The 27,803-nt window shown below is 41.1% G+C and overlaps 2 protein-coding genes, 1 long non-coding RNA gene and 1 pseudogene across 15 annotated transcripts in view; 2 read left to right on the top strand and 2 right to left on the bottom strand.

The window, feature by feature from the left end:
• Nucleotides 1-27,803, top strand: part of MRPS28 (mitochondrial ribosomal protein S28) — a 70,940-nt gene that overhangs the window by 13,636 nt on the left and 29,501 nt on the right. Inside the window, exon 2 of the mRNA XM_031590895.2 lies at nucleotides 24-205. Coding sequence (XP_031446755.2) covers nucleotides 24-205 — 182 coding nt within the window. The remainder of the gene's footprint in view (nucleotides 1-23; nucleotides 206-27,803) is intronic.
• LOC149918652 (uncharacterized) lies at nucleotides 39-7,309 on the bottom strand (annotated as a pseudogene). The gene is made up of 3 exons (XR_016465166.1): nucleotides 7,265-7,309; nucleotides 1,381-6,371; nucleotides 39-90 (listed from the first exon to the last, which is right to left on the bottom strand). The product of XR_016465166.1 is annotated as an uncharacterized LOC149918652 (transcript).
• Nucleotides 16,043-27,589, bottom strand: LOC116227561 (uncharacterized). Of its 6 annotated transcripts, none has more exons than XM_090137746.1 (5): nucleotides 27,516-27,535; nucleotides 21,439-21,479; nucleotides 20,668-20,747; nucleotides 19,104-19,210; nucleotides 16,043-16,124 (listed from the first exon to the last, which is right to left on the bottom strand). In XM_090137746.1, exons 1-5 carry the CDS (start codon nucleotides 27,528-27,530, stop codon nucleotides 16,059-16,061), a joined length of 309 nt encoding a protein of 102 aa, XP_089993872.1. In that variant the 5' UTR covers nucleotides 27,531-27,535; the 3' UTR covers nucleotides 16,043-16,058. The 6 variants fall into 6 exon arrangements, 2 of the variants coding, with proteins under 2 accessions (XP_089993872.1, XP_089993873.1); XR_004166599.2 differs by lacking the exon at nucleotides 21,439-21,479 and adding an exon at nucleotides 19,623-19,683 and having other exon boundaries at nucleotides 16,096-18,536; nucleotides 27,516-27,588; XM_090137747.1 differs by having other exon boundaries at nucleotides 16,096-18,536.
• The window catches only part of LOC116227560 (uncharacterized), a 29,928-nt gene continuing 29,203 nt past the window's right edge, over nucleotides 27,079-27,803 (top strand). For 3 of the 7 annotated variants that reach the window (XR_016465227.1, XR_016465229.1, XR_016465230.1), the window contains exon 1: nucleotides 27,587-27,743. This is a non-coding gene — a long non-coding RNA (uncharacterized LOC116227560). Of the gene's footprint in view, nucleotides 27,744-27,803 lie in introns of all 7 variants that reach the window. The other 4 variants (XR_016465226.1, XR_016465228.1, XR_004166597.2 and 1 more) reach the window with 3 other exon arrangements.

The following is a 27,803-nucleotide window of genomic DNA, read 5'->3' as shown; positions in this document are numbered from 1 at the left end:
ATGATACTTTTCTTTATCTGTAGGTTCCTTCAGAGAAATCAGAATCCTTTGCAGCCATGTTGAGACGCTCACCTTTGATTCAGATGGGACCTGCCAAAGATAAAATCGCCATTGGTCAAATATTCCATGTTGTAGAAGATGACCTTTATATAGATTTTGGTGGCAAGTTTCACTGTGTCTGCAAAAGACCAGAAGTAGATGGAAAGTAAGTAATAAATTATGGTAAGCGATTAAAATAGGTGAATAACGAACTGATAGGTAATTAGACTTGATGATCTTAGACTTTTGTGGTTTGTATGAATTATGTGGTTTAAACTAGGCAAGTTAAATCCTTGTGCAGAATTAATATCTGTTTAGCTCAGGAGTCATTCTGTTGTATTCATATTTTTTTGTAAATTTGCTTTATTGATATCTACATTGTTTATGAAGACCAAAGGAAGTTGGTTTTCTTTAAGGTGTAGGTTGTTTGCACAACACTAGTTACAGTTCTAGAGTAATTTGTTAACATTTCCGTTAACATTTTGTAACCTCTGAAGGCCATCTAGTCCAACTCCCCTGCAGTGAACAATTCTGTGTCACTTTGCAGCAGCTACAGTTGAGAAACTCCTTTTTTTTGTTGTTTCAAATCTCCCTAAAGGGAGACTCCTCATCGTCTCATTTCCACTCATGCAGTTGGCTTCACCTTTTGGCCAGTGGGGCTTTGGTCACTGAGAAACAGGGAAATGGTTACTGTCTGAGTTCTTAAAATAATCATTATTTATGGAAATAATTCTCCATTTAGTGAATATGGAATTTTCATGCTGTATCAAGTGAAAGCCACCGTGGGCAGGAACTATCTTTTCTGAATATATGTATGTGAGATGATACAGTGGGGAGCTTGTACGTTATTTACTTGTGATATTACAGTTCTTAATAGATTATCAGAGTCAACGTGCTGTCCTGAACTATAACAAGTACACTGTGGAAGGCAGTAGTTATATAGAGAAAAGGTAGGTGAGCAACAGATTCTGGTGAAAGTCGCATTTATAAGTTTTCTCAACACCTTACGATTATGTATTATTTAAAGATATCTTGCCTGTTTGTTTCCAGGATGCTTTATCACTTTGATTTTAGTATGGAGGCAAAATACCATTTTTTTAAATTTATAACATTAAAATATTTAGGTCCATCTCTTTTCCTCATTTTTTTCCTTGAGAGAGAAGCATCTCTATTAATCAGCAAATGTGTCTAAAACATTAAGTATGTTTCCTGTGACAAACAGCTCTAAAATGATTTGATTTTTTTTTTTTTTTTTAGAAAAACTTATTAGAAATAATGACATCCTTGTGCACAAGTTTGTGAGAGTAAACTTTACTCTTGTATCGACTTTAAGTCACTAACCAGTGTTCTTTCACCTGGTGAGTGCTGAGCCCTCCACCCTCTGCTTCCTCGTGTGTTGTTAGCATCTTGTTTTGTAGTGGTGCTCTGTAATATTGAGATGACAAGACAGAGTGTGGATAAAAAATGTATTTCAGTAAGATACATCTTCCTAAAAAATCTCACAGGTGGGCAAGGGTTTGGTCTGATGCTTCTCTTCTTACTCCTTTCATCTTGCTCTTGATGTTGGATTTCTTTCCTGTTGGCGCATGCTGGTACTCAGCACTAGGAGTGTAAACCTGGCACTGAGAGGATCTAGGCTAATAATAATTTTGCCTGTCCTAGTGATAGAAGCAGGTAGACCTACATACTGTTGTGCCTCCCCCTGCCTTGTAGTGGCAGTAGAGTCTGCGCGTTTTGGAACTGAAGGCAGTACTTCAGTTCAGTACCTAATGATACAGGCAGCATCCCCAGCACCAAGAATGTGGTGTCAGTGGAGTAGCAGTGTTAATCCAAATACACCCATACGTCCCCAGCTTTCATTTGAGATGTAGGAGGCCTATTCACATCCCTTTCAGTCCTAGAATCTGAATTTGTTGATGCTTTCATAAGCGTTTAAATGCTGTATGGACCAAATCCTCTAAATAGAAATATTTGCATCAGAAAAGAAATAATTTAAATAAATCTCACCACCTTTGTGAAGTTGATCATATTTCTGTAATTGGAACTTAAAAAAAAAAATTATTGAGGTTTATCAAAGAACTCAATTGCAGGCAGTCTTCTGTAGTTTGTCGTTAACTTGTCATAAGGTGCTGTGTCACATAACATAGTTGTTCCAGTCTATTTCTGAGTGGGTTTGTAATATGAAATTTGCAAAGGTACTTTGGAATGAGAAATAAACCCAGCAAATTGCTCTCTTAGTTAACTATGTGTACGATCAATACTATTGAGATTTTGCTGAGTTTGGATCTTATTGCTTATTAAAATGCAGTAGAAAAAATATGCAAACAAATATCTTGTACTATTGCTTTCATCTGTGTAATTAGTAAAGACAGCAGCTCGTTGATTTACTGTGTAAAGTTTACCTTAACAAAACAGTACAATTTTTTCATACACTGGCCTCTAAGTAAGTGCAAATGCTTAATGTCTTTCGCTGCTTATGCACCTTAAAATAAGAAGTTTTTCCCTTCGGAAGGGAATAACTGTTTTTGATCACCAGAAAAAGGGTCAAAACAGTACTACGGTACCTTCTTCCACAAGTTGAAGGGAACTCAGTAGAATTTGAGGTTTATATTTAGTGATATGATTATTTACCTCAGTGGCTGCCTTAAGGCTTTGTTGCTGTTATTTCTGTTAATTCCTTTGCTGATGAAAATGAATTTCTCTCAGTATCTTCTGAGCATGTTATCAGTAAGAATATTTACTGATTTGTTGCCAAAATGTTTACTGTTTGTGCCAAGGAGAAGGAAGTACATACTAATCTACAGATAGATAATTTCTTGAAGGCCAGCTATTTAACACAAGAGAATTAAACTTAGTATTCAAATGTGGAATTTCATAATCCTAGTTTTATGACGTCTGTTTTGTGAGCGTGGCTCTTCTAGTACTTCTGTTCTTTGATATTAATGTATTGGCTTTTCAGTATTTAGCAGCTCCTCCAAATGTTACTTTAGAATTTTTATGGGGGAAACCCCTTTCTCTTGCCATTTATGTAAGGAGATGTCTTAGTGAGGACATGCTTTCGATGAGTTCTTGGTTGTTTCATTCTTTTTGAGAAATCAACTGTTTTCTTTGATACTATGTACTTATTTATGCAATGCCTTTGATTTTTGAAAGTGCTAGAAGTTACTGAGAAACAGAAATTCCGTGTGAAATTCTCCTCATTCTGATTCATGATCTCAGTGGGCTGTTCTAACATCATGGTTCTCTGATTCTCTGAAAAACTACTGCTCTTAACCTGCTCAGTCCTGAGCCTTACAGTTAGGATTTCTAGGGATGTGCAAGTGAAAAACTGTAGTTCTATTGCTGCATGGCAAAGGATTTCATCCTCAAGACTGTCCTGGGTGAAGGGAAAAAATGATGTCCTTAGCTTGGCAAATTTGAAGTAGCAACCTGAATATATTTTTCTGTCAGTTCTTCTAATGTAATTTTTCATCCTTAAAGAACAAAAACAATCCCCCCCCCACACAAGGCAAAACAAAAAGAAACAAAACCAACAACAGAATACTCCATCCCATAATAAACTATTAAGTAAAGATTAGTAATACAAAATCTAAATTGAATTGAGCCTATTTGAATTTTCTTTTTCATTGGCTGTTTTCCCTCTTTCCATCTTCTTTGGAAAAGTTCTTTCTTGGGTTTGAAAAAGTATATTTTATCAGTCTTGGTTGTTTTGAGATTGGAAGCATATATCAACTTGGAGACCAAAGGTATTGCTGGTGGAATGTCACTAGGGTCAGGCAAGGATGCATTTGGTTATAAATACCAATGGTGGGTTGCTACGTGGGATTTACTTCACGTAACAGGAATACTTATTGCTGTTATGATTGCAAGATCTTATTTAATATGTGCTTTACTTATTTAATATACACTGTAATTAATAAATACATATTTTCCTGGTATGCATTGATGTAAATGCTGCATTGAATTTTACTTTTATGCCAGCAATATAGGAATGCAGTAAAGAATGCAGAGACTTTACAAGTGGCCAAAAGGGTCTGTAGGAAAGCCTGTGTAAAATAACTTTTCAGCTATAGGAAGAACTTGATATTTCTTTGCTTCTTTCTTTTAACACGCAGAGGAAATGAAGTCCTAAAGAGGAACGTGTCTCTATTATGTCTTCAAATGAGCAGCTCTTTAATCCATGGCAAAAAAGTTGCTGTTACAACCTGCTTCTGCCATTATCAGATGGAATTCTTAAGAACCAGAGAATGTGGGAAGGTGTTATGCTGACACTGCCTGTTGCATGATCTGCACCTGTGCTGTTAATGACCAATTCCCACTGAAATCACAATGGCTTTCAGCAATTTTCTGAAATGCAGGCTTGTAGGATCAGCTTCCAAAGAGGATTAAATGCGCCTTTCCATGCAGGTGTAATGAAGCTTTATTTTCAAAGATTGCTGTAGCCCTCCAGCAACTCCAGAATTATCGGGCTATAGAATCAAAAGACACTTCCTTTCTGTTGGAGTATGCAGCTGGTTCAGGGATTTCCAGTATATCCTGTGGCAATTTTACTTGACACCTTTCATATACAGTGCATATTTGCCAGACTTAAATAGTACAGGAGTGGAAGAAATCACTTGATGTTGGCTGTGATTTAGAACATGACAGCTTAATGAGCATCATAAAACATTACCTAATGTTGTTTCTGTAAGTTGTATCAAAATGTTTATGCTGTTTGAATGGTTGCCAGAGTGAATTTTATTTGGGAAACATTTCAGATTCTTCTCTTTTTGTTCTATTTTTAAAATATTTTATAGATAGGGATGGCGTGAAATCCACTTAGAAATAGCATGTCTTTTTAGGCTGGGTGGTGTTAACAATGTTGACTGTTTTCTAGCCAATTAATTTATTAAAGCTGTCTTAAGTTGAAGTTAATTGTGATAGGTGACACTTTAAATAATCTCACAAAATGAAAAAAAAAAAAATCAGTGTCCCCAAAAAAGTCCATGAAAAAGGTGGAAGGATTTCAGTATGACAGCATTTGATTTAGTTCCAGTTTGAGATGGTGTATTTAGCAGTTACTGTGTGTTGAGCTAGGGGTGAGTTTGGAGTCACCTACTCCAAAGTCATTCCATGGGAATGCGCTTCTTGAGCAAGTAATGCTTCTTTCAGCCAGAACCAACAATCTTTTGTACAGCAGAGCACAAAGCAGTCTGCCTCACAGTCAGTGTTTGACAGCTAACTGCACAAGGAAAGGTGCTGCTGTACGGCAGATTTCAACCTTTGCTTGCTGAAGCCTTGTTTCCCTTGCTGTTGAGTGTATTGTGGTCCAGGTTGTCTTGAGCAAGGTTTAGAGCGACAGTGGTAAACATATAACCTCTCCAGATCTTTTCTTTAAAACTCAAAAAGACCAGACCACTGGCAGGACTAAGCCTTTTCAAAGCTAAGAGTTCTAATTAATTATAGAATTATAAAATCCTTAGAGTTGGAAGGGACCTTTAAAGGTCATCTAGTCCAACCTCCCTGCAGTGAACAGGCACATGGACAGCTAAAATAGGTTGCTCAGGGTTTGATCCACCTTGCCTTGAAAGTCTCCAGGGACAGGGCATCAACCATGTCACTGGGCATTCCAGTGCCTCACCACCCTCACTGTAAAGGAGATTTTCCTTAAGTCCAACTTAAATTTCCCCTCTTTGAATTTGAAATGATTTTCCCTTGTTCTGTCGCCACAGACCCTGCTAATAAGTCTGTCCCCTTCTTTCCTGTAGCTCTCCTGTAGATAGATACTCAAAGGCCACTGTCAGGTCACCTCACAGCCTTCTCTTCCCCAGGCTGAACAGCCCCAACTCTCTCAGCCTGTCCTCGTAGGACAGGTGCTCCATTCCACAGATCATTCTTGTGGCCCTTCTTCATATGCCCTCCAGCAGGTCCACAACTCTCCTATACTGAGGACTCCACATCTTGATGCAGTACTCCAAATGAGGCCGCAGAGCAGAGGGGCAGGACCTGCTGGCCATGCTACTTTTGATGCAGCCTGAGATACGGTTGGCTTTCTGGGCTGTGAGGGCACACTGCTGGCTCATGTCCAGCTTCCCATCCACCAGTACCCCCAGGTCTTTTTCAGCAGGGCTGTGCTCAGACCTTTCATCCCCCAGCTTGTATTGGTAATGAGGGTTGCATTGACCCAGGTGCAAGATCTTGCATTTGGATTTGTTGAACCTTATGAGGTTCACCTGGGCCCACTGCTCAAGTTTGTCTAGGTCCCTCTGGATGGCATCCCGTCTCTCTGATGTGTTGACTGCGCCCCACAGCTTGGTGTCATCAGCAAATTTGCTGAGGGTGCACTCAACCTCCTGTCAATGTCATTGATGAAGATACTGAAGGAGTATCATTCTTAGCAGAGACCCCTATGGGACACCTCTCATCACTGATCTCCATTACACATGGAGCAATTGATCTGCCCCACTCTCTGGACTCGATCCTGCAGCCTGTTCTTTATCCATCAAACACTCCACCCATCAAATCCATATATTTCCAATTGAGACAGAAGGATGTTGTGGGGTACTTAGTCAGAAGCCTTACTGAAGTCCAGACAGATGACATCAATGGCTCTTCCATAGATACTCCTGTGGAAATAATTCCAGTAATCCATGTGATGCTTTATGGCTTTTCTTTTTTTTGGTGGCTTTTTTTTTTTTTTTATTAAAAAAATTGCTTCTGATCAGTGCTAGCTGCTCAATTCATTGGTTTCCTTATAAAAATAAGCCAGCATGCATTTAGGCCGAGAAGCAAAGAGATTTTTAGAAAAATAAAGGTTTGTTTCAGTTGTCTGGATTACTGTGTTAAACATTAAATAAAGCATTTTGATGATGTCTGTCCTTTTTAAGTGCCACAGTCTTTTACTGTAAGTGTTCATTTTAATTCTTAAAGTGCTGTGCGCATGAAATGCTTTACAGTTTTTGTACTAGCTGATGCTGTCAAGCAGATTTTGTCTTTTGGGCCAGTTAGGCAGGAGGAGCATAGGGGGAGTCAGCAGAGTCCTCCAGCACTTAACTGCTGTCCCTGTGTTCCATGTACAAGAACAGAGGTCATTGAAGTTCATCAATTAGCTCTTTGTTGTTGTGTTTTGAAACCTCAAAACTAAGCGACATCTGCCACTGAAAACCTGTTCTCCAGTAGGGCGTATCTAGAAGCATACTGTGGAAACCTCTCACAGGTAACAGCAATAGAAGGAACAGTTAGTTGCCTTTTTCCAGTGATGAGAAGCCTTTCGCTCAGTCATCATGGCCATCTGGATAGAAGGTTTTGCAGTGATATTAACCAGCTCCCTTGGATGCGCTCCTGCTAGTTCCATAGACTTATCTGAATTTAGTTGGTTTTAATGATTTCTGGCTCTGTCCTCCACTGCAAATGCTATTTTGCTCCTCCACGTTCTGCACATGGCCGAGAGGCTTGAGAGCAGACCTTTGCGTGAAAACCTTGACAAAATAAAGTGTTGAATGCCTGAGCCTTTTCTGTGCCCTTTGTGATGAAGTTCCCACTTCACAGAATGTGCATGATGATGTGTGTTTATTCTTTAAAACAGTGCTGTTAGACTTCCCTGTTTTCTGTCTGAGAGGCACAAATCCTAAGGAAAGATGAAAGGAGAAAGGTTGTACTTCAGACCTTTGCAGTGGGGATAGAGAGGAGACGAGGTAGCCTTCAACATGAGAGGAGGACTAAACTTGGTGGGAATCATAAGATCATGGTCATGATGGTGCTCGGTGGATTGGGCGGAGAGAAGCTAAAAATGTCCTGGAAAAAGAAATGGAAAGCAGGAAGAAAAGTGTGAGTTGGGAGGTCTGCAGTGAAACCCTTGCTTAGGTAGCTATGAAGATGATGCACAGAGGTGTGCTCTGGAGGAAAAAGGAGGCAGAGTCTGATCGTAGTCAGTGAAGGAAACGCAGGACAGTTGCAATGCTCTGGTAGCCTAGAACGTCGTATAGCTTTCATGTCAAACTCCTAATGTTGATGGAGCTACTACTACTGCTTTAAAAAAGAAAGTAATGTGATGCATAAAGGAAACATTTTTTGCTGCGACAGTGCTGATTTTAGCTTTACACATTTGTTTTTATGGGAGTCTATTTCCTTTTTACTATCTGTTGGCAGCAAAATAGCATCTATGCTTGGTGTGTAATCCTCGAGGGGAAAGAAGGAAATTGCTAATAAGCTGTATGAGAGTTACTATACGAGTGATGGATTTGCAGGTACCATTATTGAATTCCTGCAGATGCCAAGAAGCAGGGACTGAAAACCCATAGAAATGTAGTGTTGGGATTTTTTTTCATTATTACTGCATGCCATCAGAGGCAGATGTTGGTGGGATGGCAGCAGAGGTTGAACCTTCCCACTAATTTTCCATTCCATGTTGTTGCTGCGTGACAGATGGCAGCAGAGGGGCACTCTGACACAATGGTGGCTGACATGGAAGTGTGTGTAAAGCAGAGGTATGGCATCAAATTCCTCCGTGCAGAAAAGTTTGCACCCACTGACATTCATCAACACTTGTGAAATGTTTATGGAGATCAGACAGTGCATGTGAGCACAGTGAGGTGTTGGGTGGTACATTTCAGCCATGGTGACAGTGATGTCAAAAAGAAGCCACGTTCCAGATGACCATGCACATTTTTAAGAGCATAGCTCTTGTTCATCTCTGTAGAAAAACAATAATAAAATGAAGTAAATGTGCAGCCACTCTGTTGCATGGAATGAATTGTTGTTCTTCCTTCCTTAATCTGTCAATGTCATTGCCTTGCTCACATGATCTTGCTTCTATTTGTGCTGTTCTGTATTCTTTTTTTTTTCCCCAATTATTATTTCTAATATATTAAAATATACAGTGTAACTACATTTATAATTATTTCAATATTATTATATCTATTCAGTGCCATAGAAGCTAGTAAACTTTTTTAGTTTACATATTACTGCTCACTTCTTAATCAGTGAGTTTTCCAAGTAAACTGGTAGAGTTTGTAGTTTTACTGTGTGATTTTAAGCAGCTAGCATGTCTTAAAGGTGGCTGTACTGTAGGAGTATGTACCAATAATATGAGATATCCATCTTTCCCCCTTGATAAATAACGGAAGCAGAAATTGCATAATTTGCTAACATAGATGTTAACATCATCTTATGTAATCAGCAAGAGCTGGCTCAATTAGAGTTTTCTCTATTCTTCTGTCATCAAATCTTTTTTTTTGTTTTGTTTTTTGTTTTAAGAATTTTTGTCTATTTAAAAAGAAAAACAAAACAAAAGCAAAACAACCCAAACCAGAACAACAAATATGTGTTGTGACATAAGTAAACAGCCTGGGACAATTTGGTAACCTTGTGTAACAGTGATCTCTCTTGTGCCTATATAACTTTAAGTGGTTTAAGTTCATCAGTCCATCAGTGCCGTGTTGCTGATAAAATTGCAGTACCAAATACCTCCCTGTAATTAGAGCAGTCTTCAGACTTGTCTACCTGCCCCTTTTCAGCTTGAAAGTTGTCCTACCCATCAAAGTAAGCACTTACTTATTGGAGGCCCAAATTCCTCTGCATTTTAAGGGGTGAACGTAGACCAGCTTATTCTTGACTTGCTGAATAATCATGACCCGGTCAAACTTGCTGAAGTATAAAACGAAGTTCACACATGCTTTCCTGAAACTTTTCCAAGTTGTATCTTTTACAAAAAACATCATCAGACAGCCAGTCTCCACTCTGTGAAAACCAGTTTCTTGCTGTGATTAAAAGTACCAAAATGCCATGTTGAAATCCTCTGAGGACCAAGGTGGTTGGCACTACTCATCAGCAAAATTAGCTTTTGGCACTCTTGCCAGCCCTCGGTCACAAACTCTGCCCAAATTCCAGGGAGAAATGGTAAGCAGGACTGATCTTGTTGTCCTGTTCCCACATACCAATACTTCAACTTGAAAAGGAAGCCTTATTGTTTATATTTAAGACAGCTAAACTCAAGGAGGTGGCATGAACTCCCTTTTCTACAAAGCTACCATATAGCAATGCACCGTTGCTACTAGCCCAAACAATGCGTGCGGTGCCACTGTGTCTGCTGTCGAACAATTTCAGCTTTCTTTTCAAAAGCATGCACACAGAATAGCCATGTGATTGCAAACCTAGTCTGTGTGCTTCAGTAAATAACCTCTCACTTATTTATGGCAGCGTGCAATTCTGAAATTATAGCATTTCTATCCCCTATGGACAAGCTTATTATTTGCTTGGTTACTTTACAATTGTGACTGCTTTTGCCACCCACTGCAGATCCTTCTTTGGTGGTTGTACTCAACCCCAAATTGAGGTGCTGGCTTTGTGTGATTCTGTAATACACAAGACTGTGCTGCCAGAGTTCCTGGAGCCCACTGTCTGTAAACTTCTTTTTGGACTGCAAATTTTTTCATCACGGATAGATACTTTTGGCTTTGGTTAATGTAATAATAGCATGAGACAGGTGTTGCTTACGAAAAGAACAGTTCAGCATGGACCCAGGATTACTTCCACAGCAGTGCATGCTGTCTTGCAAATCACTTTCTGTCTTTGTTTTCTGACAGTAATTCTTACATTAGTTTAAAGTAGCAGAGAGTTATGAGATTTGATGGTCTCTGGAGGAACAAACCAAAAACAAAGCAAGCAAACAGGCAAACAAAAAGCCCCAAAACCCAAACCCAAAAAAACTCCAGCATTCACTGGTGAAAGCGTGCCAGTTCTGTCTTCCCAGGGCACCGTGATAAATGGGAGATGGAATATGCTGTATAAAATGTCTTGGGAGAACAAAGCAGTTCATAGGAGGCCTGGGGCTTTTCTGGCTGTGTCAAAGCTGTAAATACTCATTAAGCCACACATTTTCTCATATGTGGACGTGCACACACACACACGATAGAAAATAGAGCTTGGGAAATGGACTTCTGCATTGGAACGCCTGAATATTGTCTGTAGGAGGTGAGGTAGGTTAACTCTCTTTTGCTCCAATTCAGAGATTGGACGTCAGAAACTATAGAAACCAGAATTACAAACTCATCATTTGGCAGAAGAATTAAAATTGTTTCTAGTATTTCGTTCTGAGATTAAGTGGCTTAAATCTCTTTATGGAACCCATTTGGAAATTATTGTCTTTCAGTGCTCTGAGAAAGCCTTGCATTTGGAGAGTGAGTCTCTTCCTGAAATACCTTAAGTGAAGTACAATTAATTTCCTCAATAGCCTGGTAAGGCTGTAGGAATCTCGACTGCTCCAGATGCAGAAGGTTGTGGTTCCTGCTGAAAACCCCATCCCCCCCAGCATGAGGGACTCTGGCAGTGCTGGTAGGTGCTGTGTACTCCTGGAGCACAAAGGGCTATGCTTTACTCAGCACACAACAGATCAATGTTCATGTGTCCCTGGCTTAAGTCCTGATCAGTCTCTTCCATTCCTGTAGTGCAGGTGAAGGAGAAGCTCCAGCTTACAGGAGCAGCCTACCTGCTGTACTAGGCTGTGTGTGCTTGTGCTCTCAGCCCTCGTGTTAGCACAGCAGGCTCAGCTGCAGTGCTGTGCTTCTGTGGCCTTTCCTTTGCAGTTTGGCAGCCAGTTTTACCTCATCTGGCTCATGATCTCTGCATTGCAACCCGTGGAGAGGTGTAGGCTTGCCCAGAGACACAAGCTATTTAGTTTATAGGTTGAGAAATTGAATTAATTACTTCTAGGACCAAATGTGAATTATAAGTCTTCATATAATGTAAATCCTACTCAGGAAAATTAATGCTATCATATAACACTAAGCCGAGGAGTGGTCATTATTCATCCCTCTAGAATAGATACAGTCAGAGAGTCTGAGAAGGGGATTAACACAGCCAGGGGAGTGTTCTGAAGGTGATAGATCAACGTCACGTTCAGAAACCATGAGTCGAGCCTCCCACAAATCATAATAATAAAGTTGGGCTTTTTTGTTGTTTTGTTTGTGATTTTATTCCAGTTTCTTTTTGAATTCTTTAGTTTTTTTGGCTTCATACTGTGTTTTTCAAGAGAAATGTGGAGCTACTGGAGGAGAGAGTCCAGAGAAAAGCCATGAAAATGATGAAGAGCCTGGAGCACCTCTAATGTGAGATGAGGCTGAGTGAGCCGGCACTGTTCAGCCTGGAGAAGAGGAGGCTCAGGAATCTCATCAGTATCCATCAATAATGGAAAGCAGAGTACTGAGAGGATGGGGCCAGGCTTTGTTCAGTGGTGCTCAGTGCCAGGACGAGAGGCACAGATCGTGGGCACACACTGGCACACAGTGGCTCACTCTGAACACAGGGATCAATTCTGTGCTGTGTGGCTGCTAGAACGCTGGTTACCCAGAGAGGAGTCTCCTTGGAGATCCAGAAAACACCTGGACATGGTCCTGGGCAGCATGGTCTGGATGAGCAGGGTTTGGGCCAGACTATTTTCAGAGATGTCTTCCAACATGAGCTGTTCTGCAATTCTAAGATAACAACTTGATAGAAATCTGTCTGTATGACTGAGCAGGCATGCCACTGATGCTTCAGTCGTGCATTTGTATTTGCAGTCAGCTGTACGGAGGGGGCTGTTTCATCAGCAAGAGCTGTGGGTGTTGACTGCCATTTGGAATAAGCCAGAAAGACTGATAAAATTAACTCTGTCAGTTACTCCTACACACAGAATCCCTGAAAGGTGCTTTTCTTCCACTGTCACTTTCTGTAACTCCTTGTCAGCCTATTCACCTGCCGTTATCCAACGTGGGCACAAAGGCAGGTAAATTCCAGTAGGAGGGGTGAATCTTGTAATGCTGAGTGTTTCCAAGCTGTGTAAGGGTTTCGGCTTCTTTGCTAATATTAGACAGTTCTGCAGATCTGAATTTAAAAATGTTATTTATAGATAAAAATGGCATTCTATTACATGCCTGTTATTTGAGTCATTTTCTTTCCTTTTCTGTTCACTAATATGCAAACAAAGTAACACAGTTGTTGCTGCCTTTGTTTTTACGTGCGTTTGTGTGGGACTAGAGTGGGAATAGAAATTGAATATAATTTTTGTATCAAATGTTCTTGTGGAAGAAGCAGAGATAATAGAAGCACTGTAGCAACACCTAGGTTGTAAGCAATTACCCATACTGTGTAAAGAGCTGCTGACAGCACAGCCCCTGCTGTTGTTTTTCCTTGCCTGTGTTTCCCAAATAGTCAAAATTAAATTAAAAATCTTTGGCAGGTATTGCTGCTGTGCTGGAGGAAATGCAGAATACATAAAGTATTCATATTCAAAATACTCATTTATTAAAAAGAAAAGAGTACTGCTATTCTGAGAGTACTTGGTAGCTGTTAAAACTTGCCCTAATAAATTGTGGAGTCTGTGTGGTCACTGCTGCTGGGGCTGTGTCAGCAGGTTGGGAATGGCAGCAGCCAGGCAGTGCTGCAAGTTTCTGTGCTTTGTGGACACTGACATATCGAGTATGGTGATAGTCAATCATGGGACTCCTTTTCTAGCAAAACAAAGGTTTTCACTTCTCGCTTTTGTGCTGATTGTCAGGAGGCAATTTTTGTGTTTTCCTTTTTTTAGCATTTCAAAACAATTTATTATTTTTATCTTAAGAACTGCATATCCAGCCACCCAGCATGGGTGAAAAATAATGCCCCACCTCCCAGGTCCTCCAAATCCTGAAGGAATTGTTCTGAAAAATAGCAGAGATTTTTTTTTTTTTTACTGAACTGCTTTGAGACTTGGCAGCCTCCGATGACACAGGGATGTGCACATAATTTGGTCACAGTGCATGAACACATAGCCACTGAACTGAGAAATTGGAGTACGACTCTAAAGGTAGAGAAGTAACCATTGGGTACAGTGAAGCTTGTATCTCACTTATCAGTGTTGGTGACTGCACAGTGGTAGTTTAAGTGGAAAAGTGCTTACGCAATTTTACTTCTATTAATGATTTTATAAGAAGGAAGGAAGGATTGTTTATTAGTTTTCTCTGAAACCTCTTGTTCTAGTCTTTATTTTCATATTAGCTCGTGGGCTCTTCCGAAGATAATGGGATCTCATGAACCAGTTTCACAACTGGTATGGGTCTACATGAAACACGGCTGTATTGAAACGCACAGTGTACTTGTTTAACAGTTCTGAAACCCCCTGGAACTAATTAAGTATTGATTTTAAAAATTAAAGCATTGAAACTGTAGCCCTCTACAGCATGAAATCCCAACCAAACATTTAGGACTTTTCCATATATCATACAGAAATAGAGCATACTAGTTTAATTTATTTGTCATTTATTGTGTCAAATATTTGTGTAGAGATCATAATCTGAAAGGTAATTATGTGTTGATTGCTAATCTGTCCTTCACTTTGAATTCATGGACATTTTCCTATGACTTTGACATTTGAAAGTCTGTGAAAACATTTTAACCCTTTGAATAGAGTAGTGCTTACTGCCTCTCACTCCTCTTCAGAGTGCCCAGCACCACACCAGTCTCTTCAGTGAATAAAATACTGGAGTTTGCTCTCTCTCTGAAGCCTTTCGAGAGTGTTCTTGGCAGCTGCCTTGAAAGGTCTGCTGGAGATGGGAATGAAATGCTCCCTGCTTCCTCCAGACAGAGCTCTGTAAACAAGTGGTGAGCCTCTGCTTGGCAGTGCATCGCTGCCCATGGCTGCCAGCGTTGTGGGGACACAAAGCAGCAGTGATGCGTGGCAGAACACACAATATCCCCTTTTCGGTCTTTCCCTTACTTGAATTACACATTGCTATAAGATGAAGGTTCTTGAAATATTCCTTTGCTTCTGCAAGATGTATTAAGAGTATGCTAGGCTTTGGTCTGATGTGCATGTCAATTATCAGTGGTGCATTTCACTAAACCTGTGGGTTACGGTAAGCCAGTGGGAAGGACTAATGTATGGCTGGAGTAGGTTAGTCTACATCTAACATGCTTTGCTGTCATTTAAGCTAAAGAACAAAAACATTTTGCAGCAGTTTAGAATCACTCTTTTAAAAGAATCAATGCAGCAGGTTCTCTCTCCATTTTTTTCTTTTCTCACCATGGGACAAACTTGGATTTGAAGGTCTGTCTTTGCTTAGAGTTTTGAGTTCATTATAAAAATGGTGCTAAATATTCCTGTTTATCAGCCTTTAGATCTACGAGTTCTTCTGTGCTGGGGCATGCAGTAACCCTGATAGTAGTTGAAAGGTGAGGATTCTTCTCCTTGAACTAAAAATGGGCCATTCAGGATTGTGATCAATCAGGTTCTCAGTAGGATCACGACATGCTTTGACACTTGTACAAACATTTGCCTGCTTTACATACTCAGTGCCTGTATGCTCTGTGCAGCCATATGTCTCACAGCTAGTGTTCAAAGCAGTCATGTCTGCTTTATTTAAATAAAGCCACACATAAATATAAAATGTATTACTTCTTGTGCTCTTTTAAAATAGAATATTTTAAAATACAGTGATTGTCTTCACATATCTTTCAGGTTACTCACTCAAACTCGTTTGCCAAGAGTGAAAGTCATGGCTTCAGACTGCAAAAAACCTTTTTGACTAGCTCACACATAATGAAAATTTCAATTTGTGGCATTTAATTTTTTTTTCCAGCTTTAAAGAAATCATGTTTTTAATATTTTAGGGCTTTCTTCTGTAACTAACTGTTTAATTTTTTCTTACTGGGTACTAACAAGATTACAGTCTTACGAGCTTAAAAACGAAGTTGGAAGAACAGTAGTGTCTTCTTGGCTGTTAATGCTAAATGAGCAAAGTTCTTGGTGTTCCATTCATGGAAGCCCAAGGATTTGCTTAACTTAAAACACTTAAAAAAAAGAGTTATTTTTCTCTGCTAGTAGATAGTTAATACAGAGTAGCACATACAACAACGGTGTTGTGATTTTGTTTGTTGAGGAGCTGAAGTGCTGCTGGGCGGTGGGAGGCCTCACCGTGGTGCCATACAGCCGTGGTGCTGAGTGAGCTGTGCCTGGCAGCTTGCACCTCCCACCCCACTGGGCTGCCGTGTTGTTGGCTGAGGTGCTTCCCCAGTCACAGCTGCAGCTGCTAGCATTGGGGTGCTGCCTTGGAGGAACGTGCTGTGTGCTCCCCAGTGCTGAGCTTCGGTATTACCTGGAAACAGGGTGGTTTAACAAAAGTGGCAGAGCAGCGAGGTGGATATTTACTCATGTAGGCCAACAGAAGGCCAGTCACTGTTGCTAGTGTGTTTCTGCTGCCTTCCACCTGTGGTTGTCCACATAGCATAGCTGGGCTCCCCATGCAGATATTATCAAGTTGTTTCACACCAGAAGAGTATAAAATTTTCTGTAGTCATGTCTTCCAGAATGCCTGTGTGGTACAGCTCTGCAAACACAGTAACTAATGATTTCTTCTTATCAAGTTGCTCACAATAGCTGTGGTCCTTAGAGGCCATGTTGCCAGAATTTGCAGTTAACAAGCTTTATCATCACTGGCCAACATCTCAAAAGTGTACAAAGGCAATAAGACATTGCTGGGCATATATTATTTTTGGACAACTGTGCTTTTAAAGTGCTTTGGAGCGGAGGCGCAGGATTTGCATGTAAATTGGTCTGACACATCCTCTCCTCCCCCTGTCCTCCTTCTGCTGGAAGAAAAGGAAAAGCTCCCAGCACGACATACATAATTATTAGAACACCATGCAACTTTCTGTGGTGGGATAGACAACAACCACTATGGAAAATATGGGAGAGGGAAATGCTCCCCATGTAGGTGTCCTCTGTGACACATCAGAGCTGCGAGCTGCAGTGCCCTGACAGCAGGGCAGTCAGTAAACCCCCATTTCCAGCCCTCTCTTGCAGGAATCACTGGTTTGCTTCTGTTTGTGATTGTGTCTAGTGCTGGTCCTTAGCATCTAATTATTTAGAAGAGCTGTTGCAACCTGGAATGTAATGCAACAGGGAGAGCAGATACTTCAAATCAGCATTATGGCAAAAGTATATAGTCCTTCATCACTGTAGGAAGACTGCAATCACTCAGAGTGTGAAACTTGCTCCTGCAAAAGTGAATTTGCTGGTCCTGAGTGGCAGATTGGCTCTTCATTCACAGGGAAGAAGCAATGGTGAAAAAGCCAAAATGCATCCAAAATAGTTTAGGCTTAGCATCTTAGAACAAGGAAAGAGCAAATCCATCTACCAGCAAGAGATATTGCTGGTTATTCTTGAATCATCACAATTATATTACTCTAAGGTGTTCATTACTCATTCCTGTAGAAAGGAATAAGACTATAGACTTCCCTGTAGACTTTTCTAGGATGTACCTGGTCTATTTATATTCTCTTTTTTTCTTGTTTTTATTTATGCGTTCTCACATAGGTTTATAATGTTATAAAAATACTAGACAGTAAGTTGTTTTTCCCCACTTTTGTAGCTGTCTCCTAAACCACTCACTCATTTCTTTAGTTAAAGAAAGAAAATATTCAAAATAGAGGATTTCTTTTTCATCATCTACTGTTTTTTTTTCTTTTTTTTTTTTTCCTGCTGTGAGGAGAGACCAAAGAATATTTATGTAATGGACTCAGTGTGTCTAAAACAGTATTCTTCTCAACTCTATAGAGGACATATATGATACTGAGGATTAATCCTAAATATGTAAATGTCTTCCGCTCTTTAAAATACTTCATGTCTAAAAAAACCCACCTGTTTCACTCCAAACGTAAAATGCCAAGACGAATTTGAAAATTCTCAACAAAGAGTAAGAGCTTTGTGATTAGTTTTGGTTTGTTTGTATGTTTCCCTTATTTGCCTTTTATGCAAAATGTCAGCAGAGTTTTAACTTAGGTGCTCAAATTTGGATGCCATGTGCATCCTGCAAAATCTCAGGTATTCTGACTCTTCAGGTAATTTAAAAGAAGTTACAAACTGTATTTTTCAAAAAGGTGAAGACGATTTCTTGTTTTCAGATGTATCCTTGGACTCACCAAAATTCATGTTAATCACAGTGGGATTCTTGTACCTTTGAAAGGTTCATATAGTGAAAGAAGGGTCGAAAAAGGAGTGTAGAAATAACTGTGCTCAATGGTTTGGAGCACTGAGGCAGTAATATGTAAGTAATCATGGTAGTGTAGTTTCCTGCTTCAACAAACAAGGCATTATAGACAAAATTCTTACAGTTTTAGACAGCAGAGAATGCAGACTTCTCACATACTCGCTGAAGACTGATTGCTTGGTTGAGAATCAGAAACAAACAGGTTTCCTGATGACATGCAATGTGCTAATTTAACCTCCTGCCCCCATATCTTAGACAACAACCTCAGTATGGGCTCTTAGGTTTTCCCCAGATGAAAAATCCTTAGTAACTTCATTGATCTAATTCATTTTCTTGGAGCAGTGGTAGCTTACAGAATTAAAAACAGACAAATAGACATAACAAATTTCAGTTGGAATTAGTTATGCTTCTTTTTTTCTTGGAGATGATAATGCTTGAAGTATTTACTGTTAAATAGGAAACAGTATTTCTCCGATCATCACTTGGCAGCGTTTCCTTTACATTTCATGGTAGTAGCATCTATCAGATGAAAAGCCAATAAAAATTTAATGTGCCTTGTATGAAGAATTCTGCTTGTTTTGTTTTGTTTTAAGTTGTTAGTATAGTGGATTAGATAATAATTAAATTTTAATATATATTTTTTTCGATTTTATTTTGAGTTTGCCTGTGTGAGCCTTCAATCATGATGCTACATGGCAGTCTGTCTATCAGTATCTCTTTGCACACTGGAAGTGAAAATGAATGATATTCTTTCTGAAACTAGTGTACCTTCTGTTAAAGTCAACCCAAAATATGATGCGTATGCATGTACCATTTATATATGATGCATACGTAGCCAGAAACTAAATGGGCATGATTTGTCTGTCTTTCTTAGAAAGAAAATAAAGTGTGAATCAAAGCAGGAAAAAAGGGGGAAAAAAATGTTTCTAACATAAATTAGTTGGCTTGTTTCTACAAAGGGCCCCAGGATATTGTAAGCTGTGTGTAAAAACAGCAGTATACTTGGCACACGCATTGCACCTGTGAGTTCAGAATAACTTTATGGAAACTGAAATAACCATTCTAAAAATATATTAGAGGTCATACCTTTTGAGTTCTGGAAATAGCGTACAGTGTGGGACAGCTCTTTTCCAGTGGATCACAGCTTCTGTGGATCACAGCGGTAAAGGTATGGTAGCAAGAATGGAAAATACCTGTAGATTAAGGCCAATCTGTTGTCAGTGCTCTTTCTAGGAGTTGTCTTTGTACAGCCTATAGAAAATGATTTGTGGTGCTGTGAACTCAAAGTGCAGATGAATCCGCTAGGTAGTTTATTTTAGTTAATGGAACTAACAATGTAATGTAATGTAATGATGAGAAAAGCTATGAGCACATTGATGTAACGTGTCCTTTTCTGGATATGTTGAATTGAAGAGCTCAGATGTTTGATTTACAGTAAAACAGATAGAGGGAGGATCAGGCATTTTTGTTGTTAACGTACTGTCTAAGGCAGAGAATTTTACTTCGAAAAAGGGAAACTTTGATCAGATGAGTATGGTTTGTTTTTCCTAACCTGGGAGCTAATGCATAGTAAGAGCAAAGAAGTGGAGTTGGATTACAAACTACCTCATTTAGACCGTATAAAATCCAAAGTGATTAAAGCCAGCTTCAGATGTCTTGTGATACTCTGTAAAATGAAGGTAGTTGGCTAGTTAACTAACTTTTCTATGTTTTTATAAGTCTAAAAACATTCAAACAGTTCGCTTGTCAGTATTGGTTTTACTGCATGCAGACATTTCTCACATTCAGGTTAAGCTATTTTTTCCCAGTTATTAGAATGAACTTATTTCATCACTTAGTCACATTGTGATTTGCACTGCTTTTCATTAGGGGAGGTTTCTGTATATAGGCAGGATGCAGTGGCTAAACAGGCTTTTGGAACATGAAAATGTAGATTACAATCGGTGTAAGTCAGCCTTGACATGAGCTTCCTTTAACCCCCTCTGACTATTGTCACAGCTTCCCCCTATTCAGCTTAGAAGTTGTTGTTCTTTGCATGCAACCAATAGATGATATTGATAGATCAGCAAATACCGTTTTTCTGTTTCATCTCTGGTAATACAGAAATACCACTCAATTCTGTAATGAAAAGATTGCTGTTGTACGGCCTTCAGAAATGCAACAAATTACCACTTGGGGGTAAAGTTCCAGCAACCTCTTCTTTCTTTAATTTGTTAAAGAAATTACAACTTTTTGAAAATTTGATACTCTTAGAAAGAGAATAAACACTGCATACCAAACTTACGCAGGAGGAATGCTCATTCAGTTTTAGAAATGCTGTTAAAAACAATGCTGCCAACTATCTGGTTAATTCCTCTTCACTTATAGAATTGCCAGTGTAAAAGTGTGGAAGTTTGGAGCCCTCACAGTATAGGCATTGTGAAAGCTCCTCTGCTGTTTCTAGGAAGATGTTTATGTCCTCTTTTCTTCTAGAGAAGAAGTAGGTGCACTAGAGGGTTAACACTCTGACACGCTGAAGTGTCTTAATTAAGGCTTGGCAAAGAGCCACGGGCAGTAGAAAATGCTTGTGCCTGAGACAGCAGCAGTCACTGGTAGCTGGAGCCTCTGGCAAGGTCTCATGCATTCAGGAGCACTCTGTGCTTGTGCCTACCTGTTGTGGGAAAGCCAGATGCCGTCCAGACCTGAAACAAAGCCGACGAGCACTTTCCCATCCAGCTTTGCCATTGTATCCTTAAAAAGAAGGGATGCAGGGTTGCAGAGAGCAGTGGAGATACCTGTCAGTAATAGCTGTTCTTTTGCTGTACATAGCTGCCTGCAGTTAAAGGAGGAGCTAGTTAAAACTGCAGAGCAAATCTCTTCTTGCAAACTGTCAAGAATGAGAAGAATATTTGCGTGAAAATGGGAAAATGGGAGAACTTGGGAGTTTGAGAAGATTTTAAAACACAGGAACTGTGATGATACTTTCAAGATTGGGAATTACTGCATTTTTTAAAGAAAATTGATGATTTATTTATATGAATTATTAATTCATACTGGTTTCTCAAGATTGTCATCTACTTATAGTCTAACAATAACAATCGGAAGGAAAAGTAGTGTCAGCTGGTCCAGTTAAGCATATATTGTCACAAGATTCGCAGCTGGATGATACTGGTTAAATAAACCAGTATCATAACCAAACTTGTTATTTAAAAACCAAACAATAAAACTGCTTATAATTTCAGAACTTGCTTGTTGAATCTTACAGTGAGAAGTACAGAGATGGAGACTTGTGATAGGAGTTAGCCAATTAACACTGAGCATGTATAGGCACATACTCAGAGAGGCAGCAGAAGTACTACACCTCAAGTTGGTATGTTTGTAGAATGCACAGTAAGGCACATATTTCACCTTTTTTTAGCAAACTGATATTGTAGGACTGTACCTTTCGGTCTGTGTCAGTGTCAGTCGACTTCCCTTATGCCTCTATTTGAAAAGAGGAGAAATGTGTTGAGAGAGTTTCCAAAGTTGCAAACAGTAGTGAAGCTTTTCCACCTCTCACTGAATTTCAGTGGAAATTCAGTGCCTGTACCAGTCTGTGAAGGCCTGAACGTCATCTCCTCTGGAGGTATGACAGCATTAATCACACGTTGTAGTCTGACTCTACTGAACCTTAGAGCTAAAAATAATCCTTACTAGTTAATGCTTAATAATAAGTAACAAGATTGAATAAAAAACATGCTTGTGTGTATCTTTAAGTCTCCATGTGGAGCATCATCACCTTAGGGACTCTAGCATGTGGTAGATTGTGTCAGTAGCTGCTGCAAGTCACAGCAATAGAAGCCCGTCTAATTAGTTAGGTGTTGAACTGTCATTTAATCCCTGCCACCAGTAACCTGCTCCAGTCACATCTCATTGGAGTGTTTCTCAGGTTTTCAAATGTGCAGTTCCCCATTGAGGAACTGCAGAGAAATGCCTTGCCTGTATCAGTCTGGTGGGTGCCCTGTAGGCCTGTTCTGCACTATTCAAGTAGGTTCTGGTTGTATGAAGGGAAATCTTAAAAAGTCAGAGGTGAATTACAGTCTGTGGTATGCTCTGGTGAAAACTCTTGGAAGTTGGTAATGACCCTAGAAAGACTATTTCCTGTTGTGTGTGTCTTATGTATCCTCCTCACGAGTTTGTCTCTTCACCTGCATTGATTCATAGGAACCCAGTGGCACCTTCCAAAGTTCACACTGTAGAGCAAAAAAAGGCCTGTTCCTATGGCACTTACAGTGCCTACACAATGTGTTTTATTTCCAGTTTAGCTGAACAGAGGAGAGTGACAGTCAAACTGTTGCCAACTACAAATCAGTTAGACTATTAAATTGTAATGAATGTTGCACGTTTTCATATTTCTTGTTTTGTGGAGCAGTAGTCATATGGGTTTGTAAAAGTTAATGGTGAGTGAGAAACACATCTTACTACCAACTCCTCATACACGAACAGGTAAAACATGGCACAACAAGTTGCAACAGTGAAGTAGGAATCAAAATCCTGTGTGCAGTGTGGATGTTCAGAATCAGCATGTGTTGTGGGGAAAGGGCCGGCATATTTTCTGCAATGTGCTTTTGTATTTTATGACCAAAGACCAGTGTGGTGGTTCCTGTGTGTGTAATGTTGTGTTATATGTGGCTCAGTACAAAGTGAATATGTATGTCTAGAGGATTGAATGAGTGTGGTGCCATTTTAGACCAACTCAAGTACTTGAAACACTAATTACGGACACTATCTATCTTTGTACTATGATGTAAATGTTGTAGTGCCATTTTAACTTCAGTGAGGCTTCATAGCATATAAAGCTTGGCAAATTTGGCCCTCACACAGATCTGTGCTTTGTGTAGCAGTATTATATTCGGGTGACTTCCCCTTCAGTTAAGGGGAAGTGAATTCAAAGGTGGAAAATACAACACTTGATCTTTGGCATTGTTGTATAATTGCTGGTATTTTATATAGCACTTTTGCTGCAGGCTTCTATCCACAAAGAAAGCAAATTCCTCCCTGTTCAGGGCATTTTCTCTTTAAAATCAGACATTGAAGCAAGGAAAACAAAATTACAAGGACCAAAGTTTGAAAAGACAAATAAATCCATCTATATTTAATCTAATTCATTTTTAAATAGAGCAGAAAATCAGCCAGGCAGTCATTGGTTACAGTGGAGTTCTGGAGCTATAATATTCTTGGGAACAAGCTGGCTGGGCTGGTTAGCAGGGCTTTAAACTAGATATGATGGGGGAAGGAGGTGTACTAGGTGACAGAGAAGAGTGTGGGAACACCGTCACCTTGGGAGGTGGTAAAGGAAAACCCCAGACTTGTCCTGGAGGTACCAGGGCGGGCTACTGGCAATGAGGCCAGTAACTAAGCTGAAATGCCTCTATACCAATGCATGCAGCATGGGAAATAAACAGGAGGAGTTAGAAACCGTGGCACAATTGGGAAAGTATGACCTAATTGCTATCATGGAAACATGGTGGGATGAATCTCATGACTGGAATACCCTGATTGAGGACTGCAGACTTTTCAGAAGGGATAGACAGGGTAGGAGGGGTGGCGGAGTTGCCCTCTATGTTAGGAAGTGGATAGATTGTGAAGAGCTGTGTCTGAGGAACAGCCACAATCAGGTCAAGAGCTTGTGGCTAAAAATCAAGAATCGGTCCAGCAAAGGGCATCTAGTGGTTGGGGTCTGCTACAGGCCACCTGATCAGGAGGAGGCTGTTGATGAGACCTTCTTGCTTCAGCTGCAGGAAGTGTCATTCTCGTGGGCTCTTGTCCTGATGGGGGATTTCAACCACCCGCATATCTGCTGGGATAGTGGCATGGTGGGTGGCAGACAATCCAGGAGATTCCTGGAGTCTGTCAAGGACAACTTCCTTGTCCAAGTAATAGATAGACCAACCCGAGGTGAAGCCTTACTGGACCTGCGCTCACTAATGCAGAGGAGAGCATTAGAGAGGTTAAGATTGGAGGCAGCCTGGGCTGTAGTGACCATGCCTTGGTGAGTTTGTGATCTTCAAGAATGCGGGCCTGGCAAAAAGCAGAGCTAGGACCCCGTGCTTCAGGAGAGCAAACTTCCAGCTGTTCAAGGAACTGCTGAGTGGGATCCCCTGGGAAATTTAAGGGCATGTCCTTAAGGGCATGGGTACAAAGCTGGCAGCTCTTTAAGGACATCCTTCTGAGAGCGCAACAGCTTTCCAGCCCTCAGCAGAAGTCGAGCAGGGGAGGCAGGCAACCGTAATGTCTGTGTAAGGACCTGCAGCTTAAACTGAGAGAAAAGAGGGAAATGTACAGAAAGTGGAAGCAGGGTTGTGTATTCTGGGAGGAATACAGGGCTTTTGTCTGTGTGTGTTGAGATAAGATTAGAAAAGCCAAGGCACAGATGGAGCTGAACTTGGTGAGGGATGTGAAAGATAGCAGGAGGGGTTCTACAAGTACATAGGCAGAAAGAGACAGGCCAAGGAGAGTGTTCCCTCTCTGATGAAAGGTAGCAGGGAGCTGGCTTCCTCAGACATAGAAAAAGCTGAGGTACTCAGTGAGTGCTTTAGCCTCAGTCTTTACGGGTGGTCAGGCTTCCCGTGTCTGACAGAACTGTGAGCCTTTAGGTGAGGGCGTGGGGAGTGGTGTCTGTCCCACTGTAACAGTGGAACAAGTCTGAGTCCTCCTCAAGAAATTGAATGTGTGTAAGTCAATGGGGCCAGATGATATCCATCCTAGGGTTCTGAAAGAGATGGCTTATATGGTTGCTGAGCTGCTCTCCGTCATATTTGAAAAATCATGGATGTCTGGTGAAGTCCCTGGTAACTGGGAGAAGGGAAACGTTACTCCCATTTTTAAGAAAGGGAGAAAGGAAGACCCGGGGAACTACAGGCCGGTGAGCCTCATGTCTGTGCCTGGGAAGATCATGGAGCAGATCCTCCTATAAGCTATGTTAAGGCACATATGAGATAAAGAGGTGATTCAAGACAGTCAGCATGGCTTCATCACATCTTGCCTGACCAGTCTGGTGGCCTTCTATGATGAAGTGACAGCTTTGGCAGACAGGGGAAGGGCGGTGGACATCATCTACCTGGACTTCTGCAAGGCCTCTGACATGGTCCCTCACCACATCCTTCTTTCTAAATTGGGGAGGTGTGGATTTGAAGGATGGACTGTTTGTTGGATTAGGAATTGGCTGGCTGGTTGCAGCCAAAGGGTTCTGATCAATGGTTCTGTGACAGGTTGGAGGCTGGTCACAAGCGGTGTCCCTCAGGGGTCAGTCTTTGGACTGGTGCTCTTCAACGTCCTCATCAGTGACATAGGTGTTGGCATCTCAGCATGCATCTCAGTGCATTCTCAGCAGGTTTGCAGATGACACTGATGAGCTGAGCGATGCAGTCGATACAATGGAAGGAAGGGAAGCCATCCAGGGGGACCTGAACAGGCTGGAGAAGTGGGGCCATGAAAACCTGATGAGTTTCAATAAGGCCAACTGCAGGGTGCTGTACTTGGGTCAGGGCAATCCCTCTTCTTATGTCAGATTTTCCAGATTAGCTCTGGAAAAACTCTTTCCTACAGCTATCTGGTGACAGAAAATGCATTTTTATTGTGGAATCTTAACTTGTGCCTATATTCCATCGCTCACACAGCACAGAAGTGCTTCCTGATGGTCAGAGGCAACCTCCTGTGTTCTAGTTTGTGTCTGTTGCATCTTGTCCTGTCAATTTAAGCTTGTGATAGTTTGCCGAGTGCCAAAGAGATGGACTTTGTTCCAGTGTCGAACTGGAGTTGTTTAGCATAGGATATTCCCTTGCAAAATCATAGAATCATAGAATGGTCAGGGTGGTAAGGAACATTAAGATTGTCTAGTTCCAACCCCTCTGCTATAGGCAGGGACACATCCTCTAGACCAGGCTGCTCAAAGCCCCATCCAACCAGACTTTGAATGCTTCTAGTCTGAATTTATCCTCTACCAGTTTAAAGCCATTTCACCTTGTCCTGTCACTACCTGCCCTCCCTCCCCAGCTTTCCTCCCTCCCCAGCTTTCCTGTAGGCTCTCTTCAGGTATTGGAAGACTGCGATAAGGTCCCCCTGGAACCTTTTCTTCTCCATGCCGAAGAGCCTCAACTCTCTCAGCCTGTCCTTGTAGGGAAGGTGCTCCAGCCCTCAGATCTTCTTCATGGCCCTCCTCTGGACCTGGTTCAACTCCATGTCATTCTTGTGTTAAGGGCTCCAAAACTGGATGCAGTACTTCAGGTAGGGTCTCATAAGAGCAGAGTAGAGGGGCAGAATCAGCTCCCTCACCCTGCTGGTCACACTTCTCTTGATGCAACCCAGGATATGGTTGGTCTTCTGGGCTGCAAGTGCACACTGCTGGCTCGTGTTGAATCTTTCATCAATCCACACTCCAAATCCTTCTCCTCAGGGCTGCTCTCAAGCCACTCTCTGCCCAACCTTTATCTGTGCTTGAGATTGCCCCAACCCGGATGCAGGACCTTGCACTTGGCCTTGTTGAACTTCATCAGGTTGGTATAGGCCCACCTCTCAAGCCTGTCCAAGTCCTTCTGGATCGCATTCCTTCCCTCTAGCATGTCAGTTGCACCACTCAGCTTGGTGTCATCTGCAAACTTGCTGAGGGTGCACTCAATCCCACTGCCCATGTCGCCTGCAAAGATGTTAAATAGTACCAGTCCCAGCACTCATCTGAGGAACACCACTCATCACCAATCTTCACTTGAACCACAGCTCTCTGAGTGCGAACATCCAGCCAATTCCTTGTCCAGTGAGTTGTCCAACCATTAAATCCATTTTTCCCCAATTTGGTGACTTGGATGTCACGCAGGACAGTGTCAAACACTTTGCACAAATCCAGGTAGATGACATCAGCTGCTCCTCCTTTATCCAGTGATGCTGTAACTCCATCATAAAGGCCACCAAGTTTCTCAGGCACAGTTTGCCCTTGGTGAAGCCATGTTGGTTACCACCAACCACCTCATCTTTATTTTCCATGTGCCTTAGTAGGGCCTTCAGGAGGATCTGCTCTATGGTCTTGCCAGGCACAGAGGTGAGACTGATAGCCCTGCAGTTCCCTGGGTCTCCTTTTCTTTCCCTTCTTGAAAAATGGGGGTTATGTTTCCTCTTTTCCATAATGTGTTGTTTGTGTCTGGAACAGAGATGTATGTCTTGCCATTCATGCTGAGACATCCTTATGCACATCTTTAATACCCTAGTGTGAAATTTTACCTACAGCCAACACAAGAAGCATTTTTCTTTCAGAACTTAGCATTCAAGCCCACATTTCTCAGCATCGCGCAGCAACACAAGGCAACACAATTGGGAAGTGAATAGGACTTGCTTCTTTTAAATTTCATTTAACCTTTTCTAAGCTGCCGTTCTTAAATTGCTGCTACAGTTACTTAATTTCCTTCCCTATTTACTTATTTCATTATGTAATTATTTCTTCTTGCTCAAATGATGAGATATAATAGCTGTGTCACAGTGATGCCTTACCCCTGGTGATGCCATGGCTGTGTCACTGCAGGCAGCCACCAGCTCCTGGCACCACTCTGGGGATGCAGTGTCCATGTCACAGTGGGTAGAACGTTGGTGGTGGCTCCTATCACAATAGGGTGGGTGGCCTGGTTGGCACATGAGAGGCAGCCATTGGGCAGCCATCAGGCAGCTGTACAGCAGCCACATATGGAGAGGGGAAAATGACCAGACCATGATGTTCAGCAAGTGAGTGTTACAGGGTTATGCAAGATGTTGAGCCCCAAATCCTCCTGTGCTGCTGTTCAT

This window comes from Phasianus colchicus, chromosome 3 (assembly GCF_987193195.1).
Source record: "Phasianus colchicus chromosome 3, bPhaCol1.hap1.1, whole genome shotgun sequence".
NCBI classification, from domain to species: domain Eukaryota; kingdom Metazoa; phylum Chordata; class Aves; order Galliformes; family Phasianidae; genus Phasianus; species Phasianus colchicus.
Note: the sequence above shows the minus strand (reverse complement) of the source record. Positions and strands in the feature narration are given on the sequence as shown.